This window comes from Equus caballus, chromosome 5 (assembly GCF_041296265.1).
Source record: "Equus caballus isolate H_3958 breed thoroughbred chromosome 5, TB-T2T, whole genome shotgun sequence".
In the NCBI taxonomy this organism is placed as follows: Eukaryota; Metazoa; Chordata; class Mammalia; order Perissodactyla; family Equidae; genus Equus; species Equus caballus.
In genome coordinates, this window is record NC_091688.1 from 36120064 (window position 1) to 36146535 (window position 26472).

At 49.2% G+C, this 26472-nt stretch overlaps 1 protein-coding gene across 18 annotated transcripts; it reads left to right on the forward strand.

Annotated features, from left to right (window-relative positions):
• On the forward strand, positions 1-25410 carry SLAMF9 (SLAM family member 9). Of its 18 annotated transcripts, XR_011439125.1 has the most exons (7): positions 647-9827; positions 10360-10644; positions 11558-11672; positions 12778-12887; positions 16822-16883; positions 19659-19746; positions 23266-23397. XR_011439125.1 is itself a non-coding variant. In XM_023640904.2 (4 exons), exons 1-4 carry the CDS (start codon positions 22796-22798, stop codon positions 25255-25257), a joined length of 867 nt encoding a protein of 288 aa, XP_023496672.1. In that variant the 5' UTR covers positions 20676-22795; the 3' UTR covers positions 25258-25410. The 18 variants fall into 18 exon arrangements, 1 of the variants encoding a protein (XP_023496672.1); XR_011439110.1 differs by lacking the exon at positions 19659-19746 and adding an exon at positions 1-639 and having other exon boundaries at positions 4886-9827; positions 11558-12887; positions 16090-16883; positions 23266-23350; XR_011439115.1 differs by lacking the exon at positions 19659-19746 and adding an exon at positions 39-639 and having other exon boundaries at positions 8040-9827; positions 11558-12887; positions 16090-16883; positions 23266-23350.
• Positions 25411-26472: the final 1062 nt, after the last annotated feature.

Here is a 26472-nt window from a genome sequence, read left to right on the forward strand (position 1 = left end):
TTCCTCTGCCCTGGTTGCTTGCTGCTGTGAATGACTCTACTGAGATTTACATGTGTCGTTCTTCTGAGGAAGTTGGAAATTTGTGAGAAGCCCTTCTTCCTGCTTTTTGCTTCTCGTTTTGGGGGAAACAGCCCAGAACCACTAACTAGAGCAGGCACATCTGTCCTCTTAGAAGGGATCTGAAAGGTCATCTAGCCCCAACGCCCACCACCCACCCGTGTCCTACCACCACCCTGCTCTGCTGTGTCCTAGCCAACAGGGACCTCCCACCTAAGCTTGATCTCTCAAGCAAGTCATTTCCTTCTTAACAATGATCTTTCAAGTGAATTCATTAGAGTCCTTTAGTTCCAAGTAATAGAAACCAACTTGAATTAACCTATGCAAGAAAAAACAAAGTTTCCAGAAAACCTCTCTTTGGGGAGATCCGATCTCTTGCTTTTCTTGGCAACTTGAAGACTCCTTGCCTAGGAAAGGGAAGCTTTCCCTGTCTACCTCTGACTCCCAGCAGATATTCAGTGATTGTGATACTTCTGGCCATGGCTCCTCAAATACCCTCCTGCCATATACACCTGACTCCACCCAAGGGATGAAGAATCACAGGCCTGTGGTGTCACCAGGAAGAAGATGCTGGATGAGAGGGTAAGTTGATAAGAGAGGAGCCAGACCAGGGTACTAATGACTGGCTAAGACATTGGGACATAAGCTGGAACTTTGATGTTGTTATTTAATGTACACACATGTGTGTCTGTTTGTACACATATAGATACACACAACATTACACAAAGTTTGGGCACCTACTGTGTGCTAGGTACTGTGCTAGTGTGGAGGATACAGACATGACTCTATTCCTGACTTAAAGGTTTCCCTAAGAGACAAAGGATTGCAGGACAGTTTGATGAATGCCATAGAGAGGCATGATCTCCTCTGCTTGGATGTGTCCAGGAAGACTTTAAAGAGAAGGGGACATTTGAAGTAGATCTTAATAAGAATTCAAAGATCATCAGAAGAAGTGTGTGTGTGTGTGTGTGTGGTGGGTTAGGGCATGCTGGGAATGGAGAAGAATGTTCCAGAAAGAAGGAATTATATGACCAAAGACCTGGACCTGAAAAAGCACTGGAGTTTAGAAAAGTGCAGATGGTTCTGTATGGCTGTCAGGAGGGGGACTTGGGATGAACGGTATGAGAATGGGCAGTTGAGCACAGGCTGAATCTGAGCAGACTGAAGTTTTAAAATTTTTCTTGTAAGGGACTGGGCATTCTGGAAAGAGTGAAAGCAGAGAGTGTGACAAGATCTGAATTTGAGAAGAAGAATGACCCAGGGAGTGTGGGGGATGGACTGAAGGAAGGGAGACTGGGGGCAGTGAGGTGGGTTAACAGAAGTAGAGACCAAGACAAAAGTTGACATGCAAGAGATTCACTGGGGGAAATACCCGACCTGTGATGGAGAAAGAGGAGGAACAGGGTAGCGGAGGAGAGCCTTCAGGCCGTAATGCAGGTGTGACACCTGTGAAGGAAGAGCAGGAGGGAAGGAGGGGTGAGTAGGAGGAGCCTCAGACCACAGTGCAGCTCTGAGAAAACAGCCAGGCTGACAGGATGTTCTAGGGCTGATGGAGTGCCCATTAGCAACGTCCTACATCAGGCACAAATGGCCTGTCTCTGGTACCCCACTGTGCTCAATCACTGGCTGGGAGTGGCCTTTGGGACATGACCTCACTGTGAACACCTGACACATCCAGAGGTGCAGCAGCTGGAGGCTATCAGTCAACTAGGCTCCACGCAGCAGGTTCTCTTGAAGGAAGACCTGAGCGCACCTCCCAGCCAGTACGGAGATCACTGCAGCAGCCCAGGCTGAACCAACACAGTACCAGGGGAGTGGAAAGAGACATGAAAGAGGAGTTGACCTCATTAGTACCCCTGGTCCGGGCAGGCTGTTTTCTGTCAGCCTCCTGGAAAGGCTTAAACTGCTCTCCCCAGTGGGTGTGGCTCCTGCCCCCTCCTCTTTTTCAACTGGGGCTGGAAGTCTTCCTCCCTCCACTCTTCTTGAGCACACCACAAGCTTGCTGGACGGCTTAGTCAGCTAGGGCTGTCATAACAAGTACCACAGACTACTGGGCTTAAACAACAGAAATTTGTTTTCTCACAATGCTAGAGGCTAGACGTCCGAGATCATAGTTGGTTTCTTCTGCGGCCTCTCTCCTTGGCTTGTAGATGGCCGCCTTCTCTCTGTGTCCTCACGTGGTCTTCCCACTGTGTGTGTGTATCCAGTCTCCTCTTCTTATGAGGACATCAATCAAATTGGATTAGGGCTCACCTTAGTGACCTCATTTTTAACTTAATTACCTATTTAAGACCCTATCTCCAAATACAATCACATTCTGAGGTACTGGGGTTAGGACTTCAGCATATGGATCTGAGGGGACACAATTCAGCCCACAACAGTGAACTACCCCACTTCTTGTTGTGCTGAGGCTGAGGGCATTTTACTAGAGTTTTTCCACTTTTCTTTCTTCCTGCTCAGGACCTTTCTATGTGTTCAGTTTCTGTGCCGCTTCTGCTTTTCTTTTCCTTTACTCTCTTTTCACTGTATGATCAGCTTCTGCTTGTAATTACTCTTTTCCACCTACCTGAGGGTCCTGTCTTATCAATTACTCAGCATCTCCCATCCCTCCCCTGTTTACTAGTGTGCTCAGGGTTACTCCATCATGAAAAAAACTTCTTTAAAACTCGTCACCTCCCCTCAACTTTGTCCTTCCATGACAGCCTGAAGGAAACGTTCATGCCCTTCCTGTCTGTTTTCTGATTGCCTGGCTTTTCCCCTGTGATTTTATATTATTTTATATACATGTACAGAATATATAGATTTGTTCTTAAGCATAAACGTGTTCATGCTGAACAGATTGTTTTCCAACTTGTTTTCTCACTTAAAAATGTCTTTGAGATCTTTCTATATTGGTATACCAGATATATCCTGCTTGGTTTAGTTCACGCTAGAGGGTTGGAGAGGGGCGGAGGCCTCAGTGTTCTTTTCTGGAAGAGCATAAACGTCAGTTCTGAGGTGCAGCTTGGTTGGTGAGCACGGTCCTCACTCCAGAATGGCAGCTTATTTGGGGGATGTCAGTTGAGGAGAGCTGCCTGGCTGGGAGGAAGCCTGCTGGGAAATGTCTTGGTTTTAGGTATGAACCTATTTTTTTATGCACTGAATTGTGTCCCCCACCCCAAACTTGTATGTTGAAGTCTTAACCCCCAGTATCTCAGAATGTGATGTATTTGGAGATAGGGTCTTTAAAGAAGCAATTAAATAAAAATGAGGTCATTAGGTGGGTCCTAATCCAATATGACTGGTATTTTTAACAAGAAAAGGAAATTGGGGCACAGACATATACAAAGGGAAGAACAGGAAGAAGATGGCTGTCTGTAAGTCAAGAAGAGAGGCCTGGAGTAGATCCTTCCCGCACAGCCCTCAGAAGGAACCAACCCCGCTGACACTTTGATCTTGGTCTTCCAGCCTCCAGAACTGTGAGAAGATAAAATTCTGCTGTTTAAGCCCCTAGTCTGTGGTACTTTGTTACATCAGCCTTGGCAACCTAACACACTATTGCAGTGGGTAGATTCTTTCAGACTGCAAGAAAAAGAGATGGGCTCAGGCTTAGAAGAGCTTGAGTGATGAGGTTTATTTTAGGGCCAAGTAAGGAAACTGTCTCAACTGTCTCAGAGTCAGGACTCACGGGAGAGTGAGAGTGACCCAACAGCAACTCTGGTTGCCCAGGCAACCGGTTGTCCCCTCAGAAGTGTTTATCTACTTTAGGTATAGCTGTTCTCCTCGCTCAGCTTCTCTCTCTCTCTTCTGTCTTTACTTCTCCTACTTCTGTTTATATTGCCCTTTCTTTTACTGCTCTTTTCCTCTCTGTTGCACACAAACCTCCCAAAGAGAATCTAATTGGGAAACTTAGTACTCTAGGATATGGCGCTCTCCTATAAATCCACTGGTCTAGCCAGTCCTTGATCCTTGGTCCACTCAGTTGTGTCCGGGGTAGCAGGATCATAAAACTCAAGGCATGGCAAATTTTGCTGGCATATAAGACAAAACTGATTTCTTCTGAAGGAGCCCATGCATTTGGAAGGAACTTATAATATCAAAAACTTCTCTTCAGTCCATCCATACCAATATGGCCTCGGGAGGATGTAGTAGTTTGATGGGGCTACCATAACAAAATTCCACAGACTAGGTGGCTTAAACTACTGAAATTTCTCTTTTTTGCAGGAAAGGATTCTCCCTGAGCTAACATCTATTGCCAATCTTCCTCTTTTTTTTTCTTCTCCCCAAAGCCCCATTACATGGTTGTATATCCTAGTTGTAAGTCCTTCTAGTTCTTCCATGTGAGCTGCCACCACAGCAAGGCAACTGACAGACTGGTGGTGTGGTTCCACAACCAGGAACTGAACCTGGGCTGACAAAGAAGTGAGAGCACAGAACCTTAACCACTAGACCATCAAGGCTGGCTCAGAAATTTGTTTTCTTACAGTTCTGGAGCCTGGAAGTCTAAGATCAAGGTGCTGGCAGAGTTGGTTTCCTCTGAGCCCTCTCTCCTTGGCTTGTAGATGGCCACCCTTTTGTTGCCTCTTCACAGCATTGTCCCTCTGTGCATGAGCACCCTTGGTGTCCTAATCTCCTCTTCTCATAAGGACGCCAGTCAGATTGAATTAGGGCCCACCATAACAGCCTCATTTTACCTTAATCACCTCTTTAAAGATCCTATCTCTGGTTACAGTCATATTCTGAGGTACTGGGAGTTAATACTTAAATATACAAATGGGGGGCAGGGCAAAATTCAGCTCGTAACAGAGAGTAAGCAGTATCCTACCTCTGCAACCGTCTCACACATCAGGAGGCCCTAGTCCTTTGGTGTATGTGTTGGTGCTCCTTCCTGTGATTCCTGCTTCTGCCATCTGACAAGGAAAAGGGAAATCCAATGGGTTCAGGAGACATGGACACAGAGGGTTGGATGAAGATATGAGAAGAGCTGGTGAGTGAGAATTAAACATACTAAATAGGGTTGAGCTCTCAAATTAGCTCTTAATTCTCAGAAATCTCTGTTGCCCTTCAGAGGAGGAAGTGGTCAGGCATTTGGGCAATGTGGTTGGGTACTCTTCTATCACTAGTCACTTTCAAGAGAGAACAAATGTAGCCATGAGGTGAAAGGACAAGAAGATAAGAGGTACCCAGGCTGGTGGAGGGAGTGAGGGATACGATAAATGGGAAGAGGCTGGAAGAGTGGCCGAGGAAGGAAGAACGTTGAGCTGGGTGAGAAGGTGAGTCTTTCTGACTAAGAGAGGAACCAAGAACTCAGTTCATTATGGAAGGATGTCTGTGCCCTAGAAATCCATCCTGGAAGTGTGTCTAGGAATCATTGTTCTAGTGGGTCGTTAGGGACAAGCTCTCAGCAGCAGAAGAAATGGGAAAGAACAGAAGACACATGTTGCTGGTTGGCTCTAAACTTCCTTTGCCTCCGTCTTGCTCAGAGGGTCCCAATCTTCTCTCTTACCCTTATTTTCCACTAACTCCCCACTCCTACCCTATGCTCCATCCAGACCTGACCATCTGATGTTTCCTAAAATATCCTGTGATGTTTCATCTCTGTGACTTTGTCATTGCCACTTCCTTCATGTACAATTTATTTTACTTATAGCTGCCTCCAGATCCCTTCTCTATGCCAGTTGAGCCCTCCAACTGAGTGGGCTATCCATTCTTTGAACTCTCGTGCTACTCTGACCCTTTGCTTTGTGTCCCCGTAAGGGCTTTGTCCTGCATGGCCAGACTGCCTGGGAATGAGGACTGTTGCATAAAATTTTGCGTCCCCAGTTTCACCTAGCACAGAGCCTTACATATGGTAGAATTAAATAGATCTTCGTTGAGTTGAATTGAAGCAGAAAAGGAATGCCTTAAGTTATTTTCTCTAGGTCATTCATGGTGAAGAGTCCCATGAGGGCTCTCTCAGTCAAGAAAATATTTTTTGGCTACTATACTTGGACTCTTAACTCCTGCCCTTTGAAGCTTCGATTGATTTAAAGCCCTTTGCTTGAAACGCTTAAGCTTGCACATTTACCAAAATGAGCTCATAGCTTCAACTAAGCCTGCTTACCCAAGGAGATTTACATTTTCTCTGAACATTTACAAAGATATTAGAACAGTTTCTAAACAGAGATATATTATGGTTTCCTCTTATCTTCGTAGCAGTATTTGCATATTAAAAGAAGAACTTGGGGAAGGTGGTGACAACCAACAAGAAATCTGGAAATCCGGGGACTTTCATGTAAGGAGGTGCGGGTGGGTCCCAGAGAGAAGTGATGGAGAGGGGCTTCTCTAAGGCAGCTCAGACTGTACCTCCTGGGTAGCCTTCTAATCCTCCTCCTCCTGGTTTGTAACCACTGTTACAACTTCCCCCACTCCCATCAGCTTTGCAAGATTTTCTACTGACAGCCATGCTAAGTAAACCACAAACCTGGAAAACTGAGCATGACAAATAGAAGTTAGAAGGAAACAATACTGACAGCATTGACGAAACGTTTAATTACACACAAGGCTCATGCAGTGCCTCCTGATAAATCAGCATAAATGTTCCCCTGTCCCTCAAAATCAACAGCAATCTGTATCTTCACACAAATGAAGTATTTTCTGGGGTCAACTTGGGGAAAAGATGGTTTGGAGTGGGAGCAGCTCCTCTTGCTGCAAGAGGAGAGAGCCAGTTACCGCTCAGTCCACATTTTTGCAAGGAAACATTGCCTTCTTTGATAGTAACGAAATTCAGAACCCCTGAAGGTGGGCCTGGAACAAGGATTTCCTGGTGGGGAGGGCCAATTGGAACACATAGGCCTGAGACACTCTCTGTTTTTGAGGTTCACCTTCTCTTGGGGGCTCTCCTTGATTACCACTTCTGATGTCCACCATGCTGGGTTTTGGGGATTTTGCTTCCCCTTCAACACATGGCTAAGATAGGCTGAAACCTTTAGACATGTCTTTACTAAAGACTAGAGCAAGCAAAAGAGAAACTTAAAAGTACCAGCAGGAATCTGTCTTAGGGGATACAGTTTAGGCACCTCTATCTGCTTCCTTTCTTAGTACCTGGCCTGTCTAGATGCCATCCTAGCATGTGTCACCCAGGTGACTACAATTGTCCATTTATCTCCTTCAAGTTGGAGTCAGGCTCCACCTGCTGAGACTCACCTCATCAAATCTGGTGTGCTGTTTGAAGATCCACCTTTTCCCTAATAATTGACACCAAAGTCATGTTCTATTTTATAAATTCCCCCACCCCAGGTGTTGTCCTACCTGCTTCTTAGAGGATGAAGTGGTTGTCATTTAAGTCCTATCTGGTCTCCTTTTCTTGTTCCTCCTAAAGGAGGGAGGATAGGGAGTGGGGACAGGTAAGCCATGGGCAGGCTCCATGGAGGCCCTAAAACCAGGATGGCCAGATGCTGTACAGAAACGTTCCTATGAAGCTTATCAGGAAATGTGACCAGGTGGGGGTGGGGGAGCGGTGAGGTTGGCACTTTCCAAATCTGTGTAGGAAGAGGGAGTAAGGGGGCTCACTGTAGCCACCGTTCCCACACTTAACCACTCTATCTGCCAGGAAATTATTATCAAATCTAATCCCCATCACTTTTTGCCACTGCAGATCCCTGTGATGGAAAGTTTAACGCATCTTTAATTTCACGTTCCTGCTGTTTCTGTGTTCATGTCCCATTCTGACCACCCGGGCTATTTGGAAATGTCTGTCTGAGGGGGCAGTTGTCTGGCTGAGGTTGCTACAGTCCTTACTCTAGATCATTCAGTAAAGCGGGCTACATCTCACTGAGCTCAAGCTTTTGCGTCTGTCTGTGCAGTGGTTTATTCCAGATCTGGAGGCAAGGGAGGTCTCAGCCTCTCTTCCCTCCTGTGAATGGCCCTGGACCTCCATCTCCTCTCCAGTGCTCAGTGGCAAACCTCTGTGTCTGGGTCCATTCTGATTTTCTTTCTCAGCCACCTTCTCCCATTTGCACCAGGCCTTTCCACCAACAGAAGTCCTAGCATTGCAGGATGCTGTGACTGGCTACCGGGAGCTTATCATACAGGGATGCAACGACTCTTTCCCATAACTGGAGAGAGACAGAGAAAGTGATGGCAGAACCAACTTCCAGCAGAACATCCTTCTCTTTGTGTCTGAGTAAAGACTGCATCGGCTAACCTCACAAGTCCTCCAGTGCTACCTGGGACCTTGGCATGTAACTTCAAGGACATAGGCTCAGCCATGCTTTGTGTCTCTCTTATCTCTTGCCACCAACAAAATGGCAAGCCTATTGTCAGTTGCTGGTCTTCTCATCTACTCATCCTACTCTGCCTGAACTACGATATCCTGGATTCTCAAGTCTACAGTCTACACACCTCCTCCCCACCATTCTCATTGTGCGGTGAGAAACAGAGTTCCTTAGGACCTTCGCTTGCGAGGAGTGGATCCATATTCAGGTAACGTCAGGTAAGAGGGGTTTATTGAAGGATGTATGGGGAAATAAAGAAGGTTAGAATCTTTTGTTTTATTTCGCTTTTTTATTGAAAAATATAGGTGAATGTGATAAAAACATTAGAAAAAATCTTTTAAAAGAACAAAAAGCACATTGTGAAAACCTTTCTTCCAACCCTAGCCCATGATTTACCCAGTCTACTCGCTATATTCTAAAAAATTTATGTATATATGCAAACATATATATCTGTGTGAATATGTATATGTATTTCTTCTTATATAGAAATGGAGGTGCATTGTACACACAGTTCTACATGTTGCTTTTAATTTTCTTTTCCTAACACTGTATCTTGGGGCTCACTCCATGTAGGTATTTGTGGACCTACCTTTTTCTTTCTCATGGCTATCTTATGTTTCATTATATGGCTGGACTATAATGTATTTAACCAGTCCCTTATTAATAAATATTTTAGTGTTTTTATTCTTTTGCTGTTTTAACCAATATATTTATATCAAGCTTTATAGATTCTACCTCCTCAGCATCATGCATATTCTGCTGGGGTGGGCATTTGCATGGGGCATTGATGGAATCCTGGCCTGGGAGAGCCTCTGAGGAGGGAGGTAAGAGGGAGCCAGCTTAGGTTTGCCCATCTCTGGATTCTCACGGGGGCTGGCCCTAGAGCTGCTGTGGGAGGTGGGGGCCGCTGGGTCCTCCGGGACCAGAGCAGGATGTGAAGTTTGTATGACGGGCATCTCTTCAGGAAGAAAAAGACAGCCAAGTGGTTGGAATGATTCCAGCGGGAATCAAATATGTCAAGGATGAGGAAAGCCCAATATATGGTATGGTCAGGGAGACAGGAAAAGAGAGAAGAAAGGGGAAAGAGGAAGGAAAGAGGAAGAAGAGAAGAAGGAGGGGAAAGGAGAGCAGAGGCCCTGGCCCTCGTCTGGCATGAAGGACGGGGGCAGGGACAGCTGCACAGGTGCAGTCCAGGAGCCTCCATCCCCAGTGGGAGGCCTCAGGCTGGAGACAGAGGGAGAAAGTGGGCTGATGGGTGACCCTGTTCCTGTGTCTCACAATCCGGCTGAACCTCCGAGCCTGGCCAAACCCCAAGTGTGAAGGAGACATCTTGACTCTCTGATGCCAGGAAAAGAGGAATGCAGCCCTGTCCCAGGTGACATCCTACAAAGATGGGAAATTCCTCTAGTTCTCTGAGGATAACCGACCTCTGTTCGTGGAGCCAGCAACAATGAAAAACAGTGGCCAGTACTGGTGAACTGGGCAGGTGACGTACGACCAGACAAACCTCAGGGATTGCCATGCTTCAAGTCCAAGGTGAGTCACCAGTTTGGGGGGTCGGGGGGAGTAGGGTGCTGCTCAGGTATCTGGTCTCTAGAGGTCAGCAGCTCTCTGGGCAGTACCCCCACCTCTGGCTGCCCCTGATGCTGGGCCAGTCCACAGGGCCCTGAGACATCCATGACGCTGTCCAAATACCCTGCCAACTCCCCATGGGGCACGTCTGGAGCCAGGAGAAGGAGGTGAAAAGCCCCGGAGAGGGGCTAGGAAGAACCCTGAACCAGCCCTGCCACTCACTCCCCTTGAGGCCCTGGGCTGGACCCTTCCCCTCTGGGGACAAATGACCTCTAAGGCCCCTCTGGCTCTGGCCTAGGATTCCAGAGGGACTCGGGTGTGTGGGAGTCGTTTCAGAGCTAGTGGGTAGGATGAGAGGCCGGTTCCTGGGAGATGATGAGTGTTTTCCACAGGACAGGGGGCTGTGGCCTGGGATGTGCTGAAGTGCAGACCTCAGCCTCCTGGGGCCTCGCTGTCAAGGGCTCCCCTCCTGAGTCCTGGGCCTGCCTCTCCCCAGAGCTGTTCCTGCTTCCTGTGCTGCACGCTGTGCCCTCTCCTGAGCCCCATGAGGGGAGCCCGGTGACCCTGAGATGTGAGACAAAGTGGCACCCCCAGACGTCGGCCTTGTGGCTCCTCTTCTCTTTCTACAAAGAGGACCACATCTTGCAGGACAGGGGCCTCCCCTAAGAACTCTGCATCCCAGGAGCCCAGGAGGGAGACTCCGGGCTTTACTGGTGCAAGGCTGCCCCTCAGGGAGGCCGAGTCCAGAAACAGAGCCCCCAGCTGGAGATCAGGGTGCAGGGTAAGTGGGGGAGAGAGGGGAGACACTCCCCAGGGATCTGGGCATCAGGCAATGGGGTCCCCTGGGAGTACGGATAGGAGTCCCTAGGGGAGGAAGAGCTGGGAGCCTGGGTGGTCCAGCTGACCCTCCCAACCTGTGTGCTGCCCCAGCTCCTGTGTCCCGTCCTCTACTCACGCTGAGAGCCAGGCTCACTGGCCTCGCTGTGGGGGACATGGTGGAGCTTCTCTGTGAGGTCCGAAGGGGCTCTGCTCCGATCCTGTACTCGTTCTACCTCAATGGGGAGATCCTGGGGAACTGCTCAGCTCCCCATGGCGGAGCCGTCTCTCTCCTCTTCCCGCTGATGTCAAAGCAGGATGCCAGGAACTACTCCTGCCAGGCTGAGAGCCCAAGTGAGCCCAAGATGCTCTCCCAGGATGTATGCCTTGTCCCCCAACTGGATTCTGAGCAAGCTGGCAGCATCACTTCTGACTCCTCTGTGTACCTCCCACCATGCCCGGCACAGAGTGTAGGTGGCTTGGAGGAGGGAGATGTTTAGAGAGAGAGGACTCTCAATTCACATGAAAATAAGCAGTTGCATAGGCCTCCTTTTTACAATCACAGATGTTGTGGACCCTCTAGAGAACTGCTTTCCTGGGATTTCACTAAACCTGAGCCATCTGGATTTTAGCCTGAAACACAGGCAACTTCCCTCCTGTGGACAGACCACAGGGTGTGTGTTATGGACTGAATGCTTGTGTCCCCCTCAAATTCATATGTTGACGCCCTAACCCCCAGTGTGATGGTATTTGGAGAGGAGGCTTTGGGAAGCAATTAGAATTAGGTGAGGTCACGATGGTGGAGCCATTGGGATGGGATTAGTGCCCTTATAAGAAGAGACACCAAGGGCTCTCTCTCTCTCTCTCCATGCAAAAAGAAAAGGTCACATGAGCACACATCAAGCTGGCAGCCACTTACAAGCCAAGAGGAGAAGACTCAGAGTGAAATCTACCTTGCTGGCACCTGATCTTGGACTTCCAGACTCCAGAACTGTGAGAAAACAAGTTTCTGTTGCTTAAGCCACGCAGTCTATGGTATTTTGTTGTGGCAGCTCAAGCTGACTATGCAGTGCGTGTTAGAGAGAGAAAGAGCCGGGAGAGGGAAAGCCCAGCACAGATACACACAGGAGCATGAACAGAGAAAGGCCAGAGCTGGAGTCCTGTGTGCAGATGAGCTCCAGAGACCTGCCGGAAGCCCCACAGCCTCAGCTTGGCCCCGCAGTTCTCCCCTGGGTCTGCAGGGGCCCTCTCCTCTGAGCTGGCTGTATTTCCTTCTCCTCTTGTCGCTGAGGTGGGCCTGCCTCTGCAGGCCTCCTCTTGCCCAGGACTCCTCGGAATACCAGGGGAGAAACGGCAGCTGTTTCACCAGGGGGCTGCCTAAAGACTCGTGAGAGGCTCTGAGGCTCTAGACACTGATTATCAACTATGACCTTGACTCAGCATCCTTCCCAAACAGTTCTGCAAATCTACCAGAATTCCCACCTCTCATGGCACACGTGCCCATCTTAACCTACTCCACCTGGGAATCCCTTACCTAATAACGTGAGAAGATGGAATGTGTCTGCCTCTGCGTCAGCATCTCCATGCCTTCCCTGGTCTCAGAGGGCACTGCGAGATGTCACTTCTCCCTCACTCAGGCAGAGCAGTACCCCTGGCTCCCTCCTCCAACCCAGGGTACCTCGAGCAGCACAACCAGCCTGCAGAGGGGCACAGTGGCTCTGGGCACATAGTGTCCCTGCTGGAGTCCCTCACCCTTGATTTCTCCCTGAGTAGCATTGTCATCCATGAGGGACAGTGGCCAGGAGTCTGGTCATGTCTGGATTGATTCAATTTGATTGGTTAGTTCATTCCTTCTCTCCTTCTCCTCACTTTGCTTGAAAAATGAATTTAACATGTTGTGTAGTGGGAAGGAATTAACTTGACCCAAAGAGAGGCCTGGCCTTTGCCACTGGCTCCTGGGAGTGATCTTTAGACCTTTGGAATATCGTGTCTGATAGGAGTGTCTTTGTTTGCATGGGGACCTTGGCCACCAGGCAGTCTGGCAGTGTGATTTATGATGAGGGCTTTGGGCCATGCAGTATCATTTCTGCCTCCACAGGGACTGGAGACTGAAGGTATTGGCCTAGCCTTTGGAAGGGCTGGAGACTGAGGGTCAGTCGCCTGGGCCGTATGTCATCCAGCCCCAGCAAAAACGGCACCAAGGCTCAGGTGAGCTTTTCTGTGTATATTGTCACATTGATGCCAGGAGTGGAACACTGTGCTAGGATTCCACAGGGAGAGGACGTGTTAGGTGCTTTTCCTGGGTCTCTGCGCTTCTTCCCTAGGCTGACTTTAATCTGTATCCTTCCCCTGTAATAAACCAGAGCTGTGAGCATAAATGCTTTCAGTGCAGTCTGTGAGAGCTTCTAGAAAATTATGGAAAGTGAGGGTGGTTTTGGGAACTGCTGGAACTTGCATTTGGTGTCAGAAGTGAGGGTGGTGGTGTGTAGACTATTCTGTCTAACTGTACGCTGGGCTAAACTCTGGCACGTCTTACAAGATGTGCACAATGTGGCAAGATGAGACACCGATCAGTTAGGAGAATGAGATTAGAAGAAAGCAGGGTAGGAAGAGAAGCGGGAGCAAGGAGCAAGGTCAGTATCTGAACTGCATGCTTTGGTGTTCTCTCCTGGTCATGGGAAGGCTACAGACCCGGTCTCTACGGGATGGCAGCCACTCTGAGTGGGCGATGAGATCTGCTATACAACCACAGGGCTGCGCGGGGAAACAGCCCTGCTGTTCCCGCCACGGGGAGGCATTTTTTCTCAAGAGGACACTGTGGGACAATAGTGAACAGTATCTTTAGCTACATCCATCTTTTCCATAGTCCTATTGAATATCCCTGCTTTATAACACCCTCTGCACAGGCGCTGGGCACTGCAACAAAGCACTTCAGTAGGTCCTTATATGATGTGGATCAGGTTTCAGCTTTCTGATCATCCCACTTATCTGCTCATCCTGGTTAGTGACTCTCAAGAGGGCAATCTCCTCTGACCCCAACCTTGAGGACCTCTGCCAGAGCAAGTCGCGATTACTTATAGGAGCATATGGTATTCTTTTATGTTGTGAAGTCTACAAAATTGGTGATAAACACTATTTTAAAGGATTTTGAGTAGAGTGGGGGATTTTTTTTTTAAAGGGAAGTCTCCCCTCCATCCCCCCCCCCCCCCGCCCCCGCCCCTCTGGGGAATCTTTTCATAAGCCCCATATGTAAATAGGAGAAATTCCAGCTATTCTCTTTGAAATGGGGGTAGAGGGCCTGGAATCCCACGTTCTCATGCTGCCTCATTTCTTTGCTATCTGCAACCCCTGAGCAGAGGAACTCCACAGAACCTTCATGGCTCCAAGGAGTTGCTTTGGGGTTTAAGCTGACAGGGGATACGCTCTCCAGCTTCTTTTATCTGTCTCATATATTAGATTTCTTGTAATATTTCCTGTGAGGAAAATGTCATGTGGATGTTTCTGATGTTCAGAAGCCACTGTAGTAAAGGAAGGACCGGACTGCACAGGCTTTGGGTAACACCTCATCGGGTGAGCCTTGGAACAGCAGCAAGTTAGGCACTACACCCCTTGCCCCCTCCTCCGCTCCCTCCCAATGCAGTTGGCCAAACTGGCTACGCCTAGAGCCAGGACTTGTCAATCCCAGGAAAAGTCTCCTCGCCACTGCTTCTTCCCCTACCCCAAGAGCAGTTGTGGTAGCAGCTCCTAGATCCTCCACTTCTCTTTGTGTCCCTCCATTTCCTCTTCTAGCACACTGAGGGATTCCTGAGGCCTTCCCCACGCCTTAGTCATTTCCATAGATTGAGAGAAAGTGTCTCCATTGTTGGTGTTTTGTTACCAGGCTGCTCTTCTCTCGGAGAAGGGAAACCTCTCAGGTCCAGGAGATCCTGTCCCACAGTGTGATGGCCTCAACTCCAAGCCACCTTCCATGCTCTGAGGGCAGGACCCCAGACAACCCCTCTCTTTCCTAGGAAGAAGGATTTGACCCAGAGCGTGGAGTGACACCATGGGGTGTCGTAAAACCTTTATGAGTGATAAGCTCTTCGGGGAAACGACAGGGAAGAGAGCCCTCCCTGGTGAGGGCATTTTGTATCTGATGATGGAAGAGCTGCAGCCTTTGCCAAGAAAAGTATTTAGTGGGGCCATGGGGGGCAGGTAGGCAGCCCTAGAAAAGGAGAAAGTGAGACTGCCTTCTGAGTCCCAAAGTATTAAGTCAAAATGTAGTGGGTCAGAGATGAGAGTTTCAAATTATCCCCAAAGAAACAAACGATCAAATGAAGGTATCTACCTTCTCAGAAAAACGAGATGGGGTGGTGTGGACTCATTGCAAGGAGAGTCACAGAAGTGAGCCCTGGCAGTGCCATCGAGTCCTGTCCGGGGACTCTGGCAGCCAAACTGCAGCATCCTGGCAGCCTGGCAGAGGGGCGCACTGTAGAGATGGACACAGGAGGTTGTCACCAAATTGTTGAATTCTAGGTTGTCCCCTTTCCTCTAATGCCATGCTCCCAGCAGTTTGTTGCTAACTCTGTGTACTGACTGTGTGCGGTGGGGGGGATGTCAGGGCAAGGTAGCTACTCCTGGAGTATCTGATCAGAATGCCCTCAACAAAGGGGACTTCCTGCCCCGTCCCTCCTTATGCTTCGTCCTGCTTTGTTTTCCCTCACAGTGCTTTATTACTTCATGCTGTGTGTATGTTGTGTATTGTATCTCCTCCCACCCCCACCCTAACTGTAAAGTAAGTTGCCTGTTTTCCTGTTCCCTGCTGCAGCTCATATCTAGAACAGTGCCTGGCACTTAATTGGAGCTTCATAAATATTTGTAGGATGAATGGCTAATTTTATAGGTCACTTGATAAAATGAGGCAGCATCCCAGATTCTGGTCAACCCTGGGACACTGATGAGCTGGAACTTTGAGCCTGTCCTGTGAGAGCTGGAGCCTGAACTGTGCTGAATTTGCTAAGAAAAATATCACCATGTGCAGACCTATCTGGGCGGCCATGGCTCTCCTCATCTCACTCCCCTCTGTTCCCTTTGGGTTTTCTTTGTGTGCCTCACAAATACAAAATTAACAATAACAAATGAATACAAATACAAATTAATAATGACCCCAAGCAGAATACTATTTACTGAGGGTTTTCTATGTGCTGGGACATCACCAGATGTAGTTGTCTGACATCCCAAATTAGTTTAATCAAGTAAAGTGCTGCCAGCAGGGCACCAGGAGACCTGGGTTTGGATCTCAGCTTTGCCATTAGACTGTGTGGCCTTGGAGAAGTCCCTCCACCACCTCTGCTTTAGGTTTTTTTGTGTTTTTAATTTGTAAAATAAGGGGTTGGACAAGATCAGTAGAATTTAATTTTTTTTCTTTTAGCGACAGCACCCTGTTTTCAAGCAAGTTCCACTTCAGCACGCCCATTTGACAAAGGACAAAAGCAGACACCTCACCGGGCTGGCCCAGGGGCATGGTTGCGCGCTCTGCTTCCACAGCCTGGAGTTTGCTGGTTCAGATCCTGGGTGCGGACCTAGCACCACTTATGGTGCCATGCTGTGGCAGGTGCCCCACATATAAATCTGTGCCCATAGTGGAAGATGGGCACAGATGTTAGCTCAGGGCCAATCTTCCTCAAAAAAAAAAAAAAGAAAAGAAAAGAAAAGAAAAGAAGAAAGTCGCAGATACCTTAAGTTGAAGCTCCTGGCCTTGCCCCTGCTTCCCGGAGCAGTCCATGAGACAGCTCTTCCCAGTTCCCAGTGGGACTCTGGGGAGGACAGATTAAAAGCCGCTAGAGATCCTCTCAAGTTCTAGGAAGCCCAGCCCCAGAAGGCAGCAGTGTCACAGCTCTACTCAGGGGGAAAGAAACCTTTTATGATTGGAGACAAAGATGTCACCAGCTGGGGAACTTTCTCTCTGCTTCAGCAAAATAGAAGAGCAGGCAAAGTGTGGCATTCTCAAACTTTAGCCTACAGTGGACCTGCCCAAGGGACCTTGACAAACAGGTGGACTTGCAGGCTCCTCCCCCCGCGGTCCCCATCCTGATTCCCCAGGTGTGGAATGGAGCCAAAGGAATCAGCGTTGTAACCAGCCCTCCATGTGGTTCTGATGCAGATGGTACAAAACCTGCATTTTGAGAACAGTAAGCATAAAGGAAGCAGAGGACACACGACCTGGTGAGTCGATTTGAGAAAAGGCAGACAAATCGTACTTACGAGGGAAGTCGAGGGAGGAGGGTGTGTGTGTAGGAACCACTCTGGCATCTGTGATGCCCGAGAGACAAGGAATGAGTTGTCAGTGCATTAAAGGGGCTCAGCCTAGTGTGTGGGCTCTGCATTCATTATGGGCTGACCTGGTGAACAGGCAGGTGGCCTGGAAAACCCTGAGCTGGGCTGTACATTCTGGCAGCAGTGCCTGCTGTCTCCCCAGACCAGGAGCTGATTGGTGCTGCCAGCGAACGTTCTCGAATGAACCCATTCATGTGTCTTATCTTGAGACTTCCTGTGTATTCTCTTCAGTAGCTACAGACCCTGGCCAGTTACCAAGGGCCCCAGGTCTTCATAATGCCAAAGCCGACAGTCTTTACCCTTAACCAACCTTCAGTAATAACCACAACTCACACTCACTGAGCCCTCACCACGTGCCAGGCTCTGTGCGAAGTGCTTCACGGGTGTCATCTCATTTCATTTTCACCACCATCCTATGAAGTGGGTATTGTGAGTATCTTTTTCTGCAGACGAAGGAGCCCATGCAGTTTGGTTCCAGATGCATTTTCTTATCCCCTGCCCACCCCATTGCCTTCCTCCAGATCTTCAGGGCAATTTGTTGACCAGAAAAGCTAAGAGTGGTCTAGAACTTGCAAAGCTTACCTATCTCACTGTGATTCCTTTAATAATATTTTGCTCCTGTTTTAGGGTAACCACATAATTTATCCTATAAACCAGGACACTTTATAAGGGTGAAAAGGGGTACTATTAATCATTATGCCAGGACAATAGGCTTAAACTGGGACTGTCCCAGGAAACCTGGACAGAGTCCCCTCAACTCTTTTAAACTTTATCCATTCTCCTGAAATACCTGCCGTTGATACACACACTTAAATCTTCAGTTTCAGCAGATCCTCGGCCTCTACTTTACAGAGAGAATTTAAACCACTAGACAGGACTCCCCGTAACTTCTTGCTACACACAGGTCTACCTGCATCTCTGACCATCTTTTCTTATTATAGTGAAGGAGCATCTTGCGACCTAAGACCACTTCTTCTTCCTGGACTCTGAATCTCAGGCTTTGCTCTGTTGATCATCTCCTTTCTTTCCTGCCTGTGCAGCTCCACTCCTTACTTGTCCCCTCAGCATTTAAATACATTCAAATCTCTCCCATCTTAAAAAAAATTAACAGCAATAAAACCTCCCTCTACCCTAAGAGCTCCCTTCGCCTCCATCCTATATTTCTCTTCCTTGTCAAAGGTAAATTTCTTGAGAAAGTATGACTTCTAAACTCCTGACCAGGTCTCTAAGGCCCTGGTGAGCTGTCTCCAGTCCCTCTGCAGCCCCCTCGCAGCTCTCCTCCACCCTACCTGGTCGGGATGCCATCTATGCCTCCATGTGCTCAGTTTTCTCCCACCTTGGGGATCATGAAGAGGCTGGTCCCCCTGCAAGGAACACTCCTTTCTCCTCTGTTTCATAATGACTCCTTTGGGTGCACTTCAACAATCTGCAGACTGTTTCAGTTCTCTCCAGCCAACTTCAAGATTCGAATGCATAATCACTCTTTTAACCCTGACACTTTAAAAAAAAAAAAAGGAAAAGAAGAAGGCAAATCATGGATCAAGTACACAGCAGGCCCCGGAACAGAAGACACATGTAGGTCTCACCTTACTTTGTGTTGGGAGGGAAGTGGCTTCTTTGGAACTTAGCTGCTAATGGCTCCTCTAGGACCATGGGTCTGCTGTGTGGCTCCCCATCTTTCCAGACCCAAAGAGAAGCTGAGGAGAAAGTCTGAGCAAAGGTTTGAACCATTATGATTCCCCTCATCCTCTCCATCAGAGCAGGACCAGCTTTTCACTGGTCGCTCTTTCCCAAGACTGTTATATCAGAAGAATTGGGGTGGGAGGCTTATTTCTCATTGACTTATTTGCCCCTAAAAACCCAGGCAGAGGGGATAAGGGATCTAAATTTCACTGGCTCAACTACTTTACCGTTTCTAATAGCACCTTAATCTAGGTTCCTCCCAATGAGGGGCTTTGACAAGCACTTGGGTGGAGGAAGTCTTTCTGGAAGATGACCCAGGAAACAAACCTGAAAGAACGAGGAACATGAGACAGGGAAGGGAGAAAAACCAATAAAGGGCGTGTCAGTGGCTGGTTACAGCTGTGGGCAACTGGGGCTCAATCCAGCTGAAGTGCCATAGAGAACACGGCTCAGAATTGCCCCATGGAAGGGCAGGGAGCCTGGGGCAGCTCCCTGTCAAGTCAGCACTCCACTGGTTGGGCTGCCTCTGGGGTTGGTACACTCCCCTACACTTCCCAGCTGCACTGAGCCTGGGCTGATGACCTTCCACTGCATCAGAGAAAGCCCTGAACCAGAAAAGCAGAGATGCAAACTTCAGGGTGGAGGGGCACAATAATGAAACTGTCCACCTCTGCAGTGTGGAAATCAACAGGACCAAAGGCTGTGGTAGGGATACTTAAGCATCTGCTACAAGCAAGATGTTAGCAGGAACTCTCCCTGCTGTGGTTGCACAGAGGTCTCCCTGTGACAGGTGTCAGGAGATCGAAGGCAGTTTGAAGGAGATCTCCTCTTGTGGGATTTACAGCCGGAATGAAGGAGAACCTGTGTCACTGCTCTTGGAACGCCTCCTCCATGGATGGGGAGTGGAGAGAGGGAGATTGGAAAGAGATTTCTTTGGAAATAGCTTATTTTATGGTGAGCACCCTCCACCTTTTCCCCCAGAGGATAGACGATATTGTCTCTGACCACAAACCAAGTGAGGAGACTTCAAGGAGAGCACCTGGAGAGCTTTGAAACCTGTGCCCTGCAGGTGAGGGTCTGAGGAGACAGGAGCCTGGGGTGGGCCTGGGAGCGTTAGAACGAACTGTGGACTGAGGTGGGCCTCCCACTGGGCAGCCAGGAGTGTGGTGTAGTGTTGTGGCTCTTGGAATCTACTAGGGTGAGGAATGTGATGGTGGGCAGTCACGGGACACCCATGAGATACAGCCCACCTGGTTGTTCTGGGTGCTGCACAGTGGGGACAGGTGGAGGGGTGAGGGGAGGAGTAGAGATGTATGGCCAGATGTCCAAGGGGCAAGAAAGGAGTCTCAAAGGACCACCCAGAACAGAGATGCACCCACCCTGAGTCAAGAATAGGAGAGAGGAAACCAGTGGAAACGCTTAAGAACCCACCAAACTGTACCTCAAGAGAAAAGAGGCCATCTTAACCATCTGCCAGACCCACAGAGAACAAAGCCACTCAGCCATGTAAGAAGAGTTTCATCGCCTCCCCTCCCTGCCTGCCCTCCTGGGGACGGGAAGGTGCGTTTGGGGAGGTGAGTTGAGGGGAGCTGAGGTGGAGAGGGAAGCTGAGTAGAGAGCAGGCCCTTTCTCTCTCCCTCCTTGTAGGCTTCCAGCCTGAAACAGATCCAAGCCAGGGGAAGGGGAGATGGTTTGATTCTAATTTAATTTTGGAATTTTGTATATTACATGGGACAGGAAGTTCTCATTTCCGAACTGAGACCAGAAAGCAAGGCGAGAGTTCTCATCTGGGGCAGAGGAAGACTACCTCACTGGACAAGAGTAAAGGGGCAGTGAGAGACAGAAACAGAGCTGCATCTGGGTCACAATCCATGAGCCAGAATGGAAAGCAGATTTTCAGAGCACTTGAAAATCACTTTCTGAGAAGTATTTTCTCCACATCGGACTAGGAGGGCTTAGTGAGGATGAGTTGGGGGCAGTTGGGGAGGGAGGGAAAATTATTTTCCTCTGCTCAATAAGCGTAATATACTGTTTATGCTTATTTATGGAGACAGATTTAATCAGTCTGAACACAGTTACCTTTTGGCTGATCAGCACATTTTCAGTAGCACCTACAAAGCTGCCTCTGGATCTCCTTTCAAGAGAGAGCTTGTCTTCAGCTGTGAAGGTGCAGTTAACTGACAGCCTCCGGTGGATCTGCTTCAGGCCCAGCGAAGGACTGTGCACAGTGGGGGTGCTGGATCTTTGCCCAGAGCTCGCTGCTGAGTTAGTGGATCCCTCCACTCTGCATCATGGTCTGAGGCTCTCCTTGCTCAATTCTGCTTCCTTCTCTTTTTATCTTTTACAGGCAATACCCCTGCCCCATTAAACCTCTTTCATTCCTAACTCCAGCATCTGCTTCTCAGAGAACCTAACTGGTACACTCACCCCTTAACCTCTGAATATTTCTCTTCCCCCCTTGCTTTAATTTTACTTTTTTTAAATGGAAGATTAAATAAAAATGTTTTTATACTCAGACTGAGACCCGGTCTACCTTTCCAAAAACTCCTGGTCCCTGAGGTTTGATACTCATAAATTGAATTTTAAGAACTATCCACTCATTCTCTTTTTCACTTAGAAAATCCTACTCATCCTTGAAGTTTCAGCTTAAATATCATTTCTCCCTGAAAGCTTTTCCCTGACTCTGCTGACGTCAGCTTTGCTAAACCCCCTTGCTACGGGCTCCCTGGCTTTTTCCTTTTTTTTTTTAACAATGTTTTTTTTTTTTCAAGATTTTATTTTTCCTTTTTCTCCCCCAACCCCCCTGGTACATAATTGTGTATTTTTTAGTTGTGGGTCCTTCTAGTTGTGGCATGTGGGACGCCACCTCAGCATGGCTTGATGAGCGGTGCCATGTCCGCGCCCAAGATCCGAACGGGTGAAACCCTGGGCCTCTGAAGTGGAGCGCATGAACCCAACCACTTGGCCACGGGGCCGGCCCCTGGCTTTTTCCTTTAATGAGACTCATCAAACCTACTGGTCTATGGTCAGTGGTTAGCTTATGAGCTCCACAGAGTCATCATCTAAAATTCTTGTTCACTGCTGATCTTCCGGCACTTAGGATGGTGTCTGAGCCATAAAAGCTGCTCAGTAAGTATTTGCTCAAGTGCCAAATCTGCTGACCTAAAGATATGAAATGTTGGCGCAGGACCAGAACTGAATATATCTGCCTCCATGGTGCTCTTGGTCTTGAGACACCACTCTTGTTTCCTCAGCACAGCACAGACTAAGGGAATTGAGTATTAGAAGGAACTTAAACATTATCTCATCTGAGGACCCATCTGATGCCACAGATGTTGCAGAAAATCAAAGCAAGTGATTGTCCAGTCTTACTTTGAACACCAGAAACTACCTCCGAAGGCCACCCATTGCATCCTGGACGGCTCTGACCATCAGATTTCCTATTTGGATCAGCTCTCTGGTCCAAACTGCTTTTTTAAAGAACCAAACTTCTTCCTCTGATTAGTCTCTCAAGTGGGAACGTAACTAGCTTTAGATAGAAAGACTTCATTCATTCATCCATCCCAAAAATATCAGTTGAGCGCTGCATGTGTCTAGCATGGGGACCAGCAACAGTGGGACAAACAGAGATGTCCCAAAAGATGCAGTCTGCCTGGGGAGATAAAGATGTTTACAGGATCAAATGATTTCAGCCACAGAGTAACTGCCTAGGGAAAGGCAAGGCGGAATATGCTGCGAGCCAAATGACAGGGCTGGATGGAAAGTGATCTAAGAGCTCGGAGCAGGTGATATGTTTGAGGGGTCTGAGAGCGTGGGGAGTCTAGGAAGGCTTCTTTTAGGAAGTGGGATTTGAGCTGAGTTTGATGAACAGGAAACATGAGTCAGTGGCTAGACCATTTTGACAATCAGGCTCTGAGAGAGAACTCTTCCCAAGCAGGCAGGGAGGGGCTTAGTGAGGCTGGAGGAAGTTAGAGGGCTGCTGGATAGGGTGAGAATTATTTCTCTTCCCTCAAGACTGTCAATCAGTCACTCTGTCTCTAGCAGCCTCCAGAGAGCTCGTCTTCTTCACAGCCTTGGGGGCTGACTAAGTCAGCCTCCTGGGGCTCGGGGCTGCTGACATGGGGGCCCTTCCATGGCTGCTCTTCCTCTTGCTGATCCAGGAAGGTGAGAGACACTGCTGCTCCGGGACAGAAGTGTCTCCTGCGCACTCTGTTCTCCTGTTCTGCTGGGCTTTGGGCTAGCGAGGCACTTACTCTGGGGCTGAATGCACCAGTTCTTCTGGAGTAACGAGGAATAGTGTGTGGCTTCAGGGCAGGACCAAGAAATGAGGGACTCTGGGGATATGGAAGGGGGAGCAGCCCCACAATGACAAATGGAGAAGGCAAGATTTGGAGGGTGAGGGCACAGAGGGAAGCCGATCCCTGATAGGTGCTCAAGTCAGGTGCAGCAGAAAGCTAGAGCCAGAGAGGCAGCTGGAGGTCAAGATTGAGTGTGGGGCCATAGAGGCTGCTCAGTTGAGATTGAGACCACGGCCCTCCTGCCAGGCTCAGCAGCCAGGAGACACCAGATTTTCCTTCTGTATCTGCAGACAAAGGGTACTCTGGAGATGATGTGGATCCTGAGGAAGTGCTTGCGGTCCTTCAGGAGTCCATTACTCTACCCCTGGAAATACCATCTGGTGAAGAGGTTGAGGACATCATCTGGTCCTCCCGCATAAGGCTTGCCACTGTGGTGCCAGGGAAAGAGGGACATCCAGACACCATCACAGTGACCAACTCTCGCTACCAGGGCCGAGTGAGCTTCTTGGGCCCCAGCTACTCCCTGCACATCAGCAATGTGACCTGGGAGGACTCAGGGTCTTACGAAGCTCAAGTCAATCTGAGGACATCCCAGATCTCCACCACGCAGCGTTACAATCTACGTGTCTATCGTGAGTTTAGGCTGGGAACCATAGAGCTGCTTTTTCTGGCTCTCCTGAGCCTCCCACCCAAAGGAGGAGGGCTCTCAGGACTCGGGGTTATGGTGTGAGGTGCTGAGACGGGAAGGCAGTGTGCCCAACCCAGTGTCTGAGGTGCACCACAGGTAGAATGACCTGGAGCAGCGAGGTCGTGGGCACCAAGGTTGTTTCCGTGGACGTGCCTGACACAGTGAGAGGAGGCAGGCGCTTCATGTATTGACCTCAAGGGGGCCTTTCTCTCCCAGTGAGATTTTGCACCCAGGGGATGAATGCCACCTTCATTCTTGAGCCTTTATCCTCTCGTGTGATTTGAAGGTGACTAATCAGTATCTCCGTTCTACTTGAACCCAAATTTCTTCTTAGTGCGTGTGACACTGACTGATATTCTACCTTGAATCTTGCAGAGACACTGATTAAACTATAAATGCCCCTGAGAGGGGTGATAGTATGTTCCGGGATCAAGGAGGCAGAATGGGGTTTGGAGGAAGGTGGGGCACAAAGGTAAAAGAGAGAAAGCAAGGCAGGAAGGGGAGTAGAAGATGCCAAAGGCAGCTGTCTCTACCTGAGCAGCTGCCCTGGGGACTCTGCAACCATGGGTTTTATGGTGGCTGGGTTTTGTTGGTTTTTGCTATTTTTTGTGTAGTTGAAGGGGCTCTCAGAGGGCCATGTTGAGGAGCTTAGGAGAACAGACTCAACCCCGGATTGCTTAGACAGTCTTTGTGTTTCTCCTTCATCTAGGACGGCTGTCGGAGCCTCAAATCACTGTGAACTTTGAGATCTCTGGGGAAGGTCCCTGTAATATGTCCCTGACCTGCTCTGTAGAGAAGGCAGGGCTGGATGTGACCTACAGCTGGATATCCCGGGAGGACGGTGCTGACACAGCTCGTGAAGGCTCTGTCTTCAGCACATCCTGGAGGCCTAGGGACAATGCCCTCTCCTATACCTGTAGGGCCGGCAACCCCGTCAGCAACGTCAGTTCCCGTCTCATCCCTGCTGGGCCCTTCTGTGCAGGTACCAGGCCCCCAGAGACAGCCCCTGAGCTACTTCTGCAGGACCTCAAGGCCACCACCTGCCTCCCCCAGTTCTTCCCAAGAGAGCACATGGAATCTAGAACCTAACCCCCTCCCAAAGAGACTTGACCCCTGAACGATGGGGAGGGAGGGCCTCCCTTTTCTTACTGCTCCCAACTTCCAAAGGTCTCGTCGGGTCTCTTGCTCAGCTTGAGAGTGCTCCCCAGATCTCAGTTCCTGAGCTTCTGTGAATAGAGTGTATATGTCCAGAGACACTTGCAAGGGAACATCAACTGACTGTGAACTTGAGATCCCCTCTGTGGAATTTGGGGTAGGTGTCTGACCCGTAATCTGGGCCTCACCCTCCCTCGGGTGAGTGCCTCTCTCCTTCCCTTCTTCCGTCCCAGATCCTGGCTACCCTTTGGAGAAGACCTCCACTTCCTTCTGCCTCCTGGCCAAGGGATTGCTCCTTCTCTTGCTCTTGGTGATTCTGGCCGTGGGACTCTGGTATATCCGAGTCCAGACGAGATGCAAAACGCCAAGGATGAAGACACTCAGGAGAAACAGAATGAAACTGAGAAAGAAGGGGAAGCCTGATCCCAGCTGGGCCTGATTGCTCCACGGAGACCCCAGTTCAGAGCTTTGTTTCTTCCCAGCCCCCGGAGAATCCTTCCTCTTCTCCCAGGGGGGCGAGGGGTGGATGTCCAACGGGCCATACTCCCAAGGGAAGATTGTCTGACAATAAACTAAAACAAAGTGACCACCACTCTGGAGGAGCTGTGTTTGGTCCTTGGCCGGGAGACTGTACAGTCCCGCTTCCCTGCCTTTCCTCCCACTCCAGGTGTTCTCCTCCACGCCCACACGCTGTCCGTGCTTGCCTTTGGGGAAGAAAGTGAGTCTAGAGACCCATTCACAATGAGGTGTTGTCTGTTATTGTTCACGCCTATCCCATTCCCCACCAACACACACAACATTTACACTTTAAATAAGAAAAGTGAGAGATCCCTGTGAACCTAACTGAACCTGTGACTCCTAAATGGGAGAATTTCGGGCTCTGAAAACCCTATACAAGACTGGTATTATTCCTGCTATGATTTTTCTGCTCTAATACCCCTTACTGCCCCCCTACCCAGATGAGTTCACTTAGCTATTCCCACGCACCCCACCCCTGTCGAGAGGCTGTCCTGCCCAGGGAGATAAGCAGCAGCCAGGTGCAGCCCCGCTCTGGTGACCTTGCTGCTCTGGGCCTCTGGTGCCTGCCCCACAGAGATGACAACCCAGCTGGATCAATAGTTGAGGTCAGGAACTTTGACCTCTGTTTGTGGGTGGTCTTACTGTCTTTTCTGTCCCTTCTCGATAGATTTCCATGTCTCAGAACTTCTCTCTGGACTCTTGTCCTGGGAGAGAAGAATGCCTATCCTTTATACCCTCCACCCCTGGCCAAGGCCCTTAAGTTTATGTTCTTGCTCTTTCCTGAGCCCAACGATCAGCCTGAACTCTTCTTCCAGGATTGTGCCACTACTGAAGTCTTGGTCGTCCTCCCCAAATCAGATCTTGTGGATGTTACTTAATGCAGCTACCATGGTGAGGGTGGGGAGCCGGGGTGGGAGATTGGAGAGGGAATTGGAAGCCACCCAGGTGACAGGACACACGTCAGTATGGAGTGAATTAGAAGAGGTAAGTAGGCTACAATAGGGGGAGCATCATGTGAGCTCTCAGGAGATCTGGGCTCTGCTCTGCCCCTCACCTCTGGTTTGGGACACTTTGTTCAGCAAATGCCCCTTGGGCCACAGTCCCTTTCCACAGGGAATGCACACTTTGGAGGAGA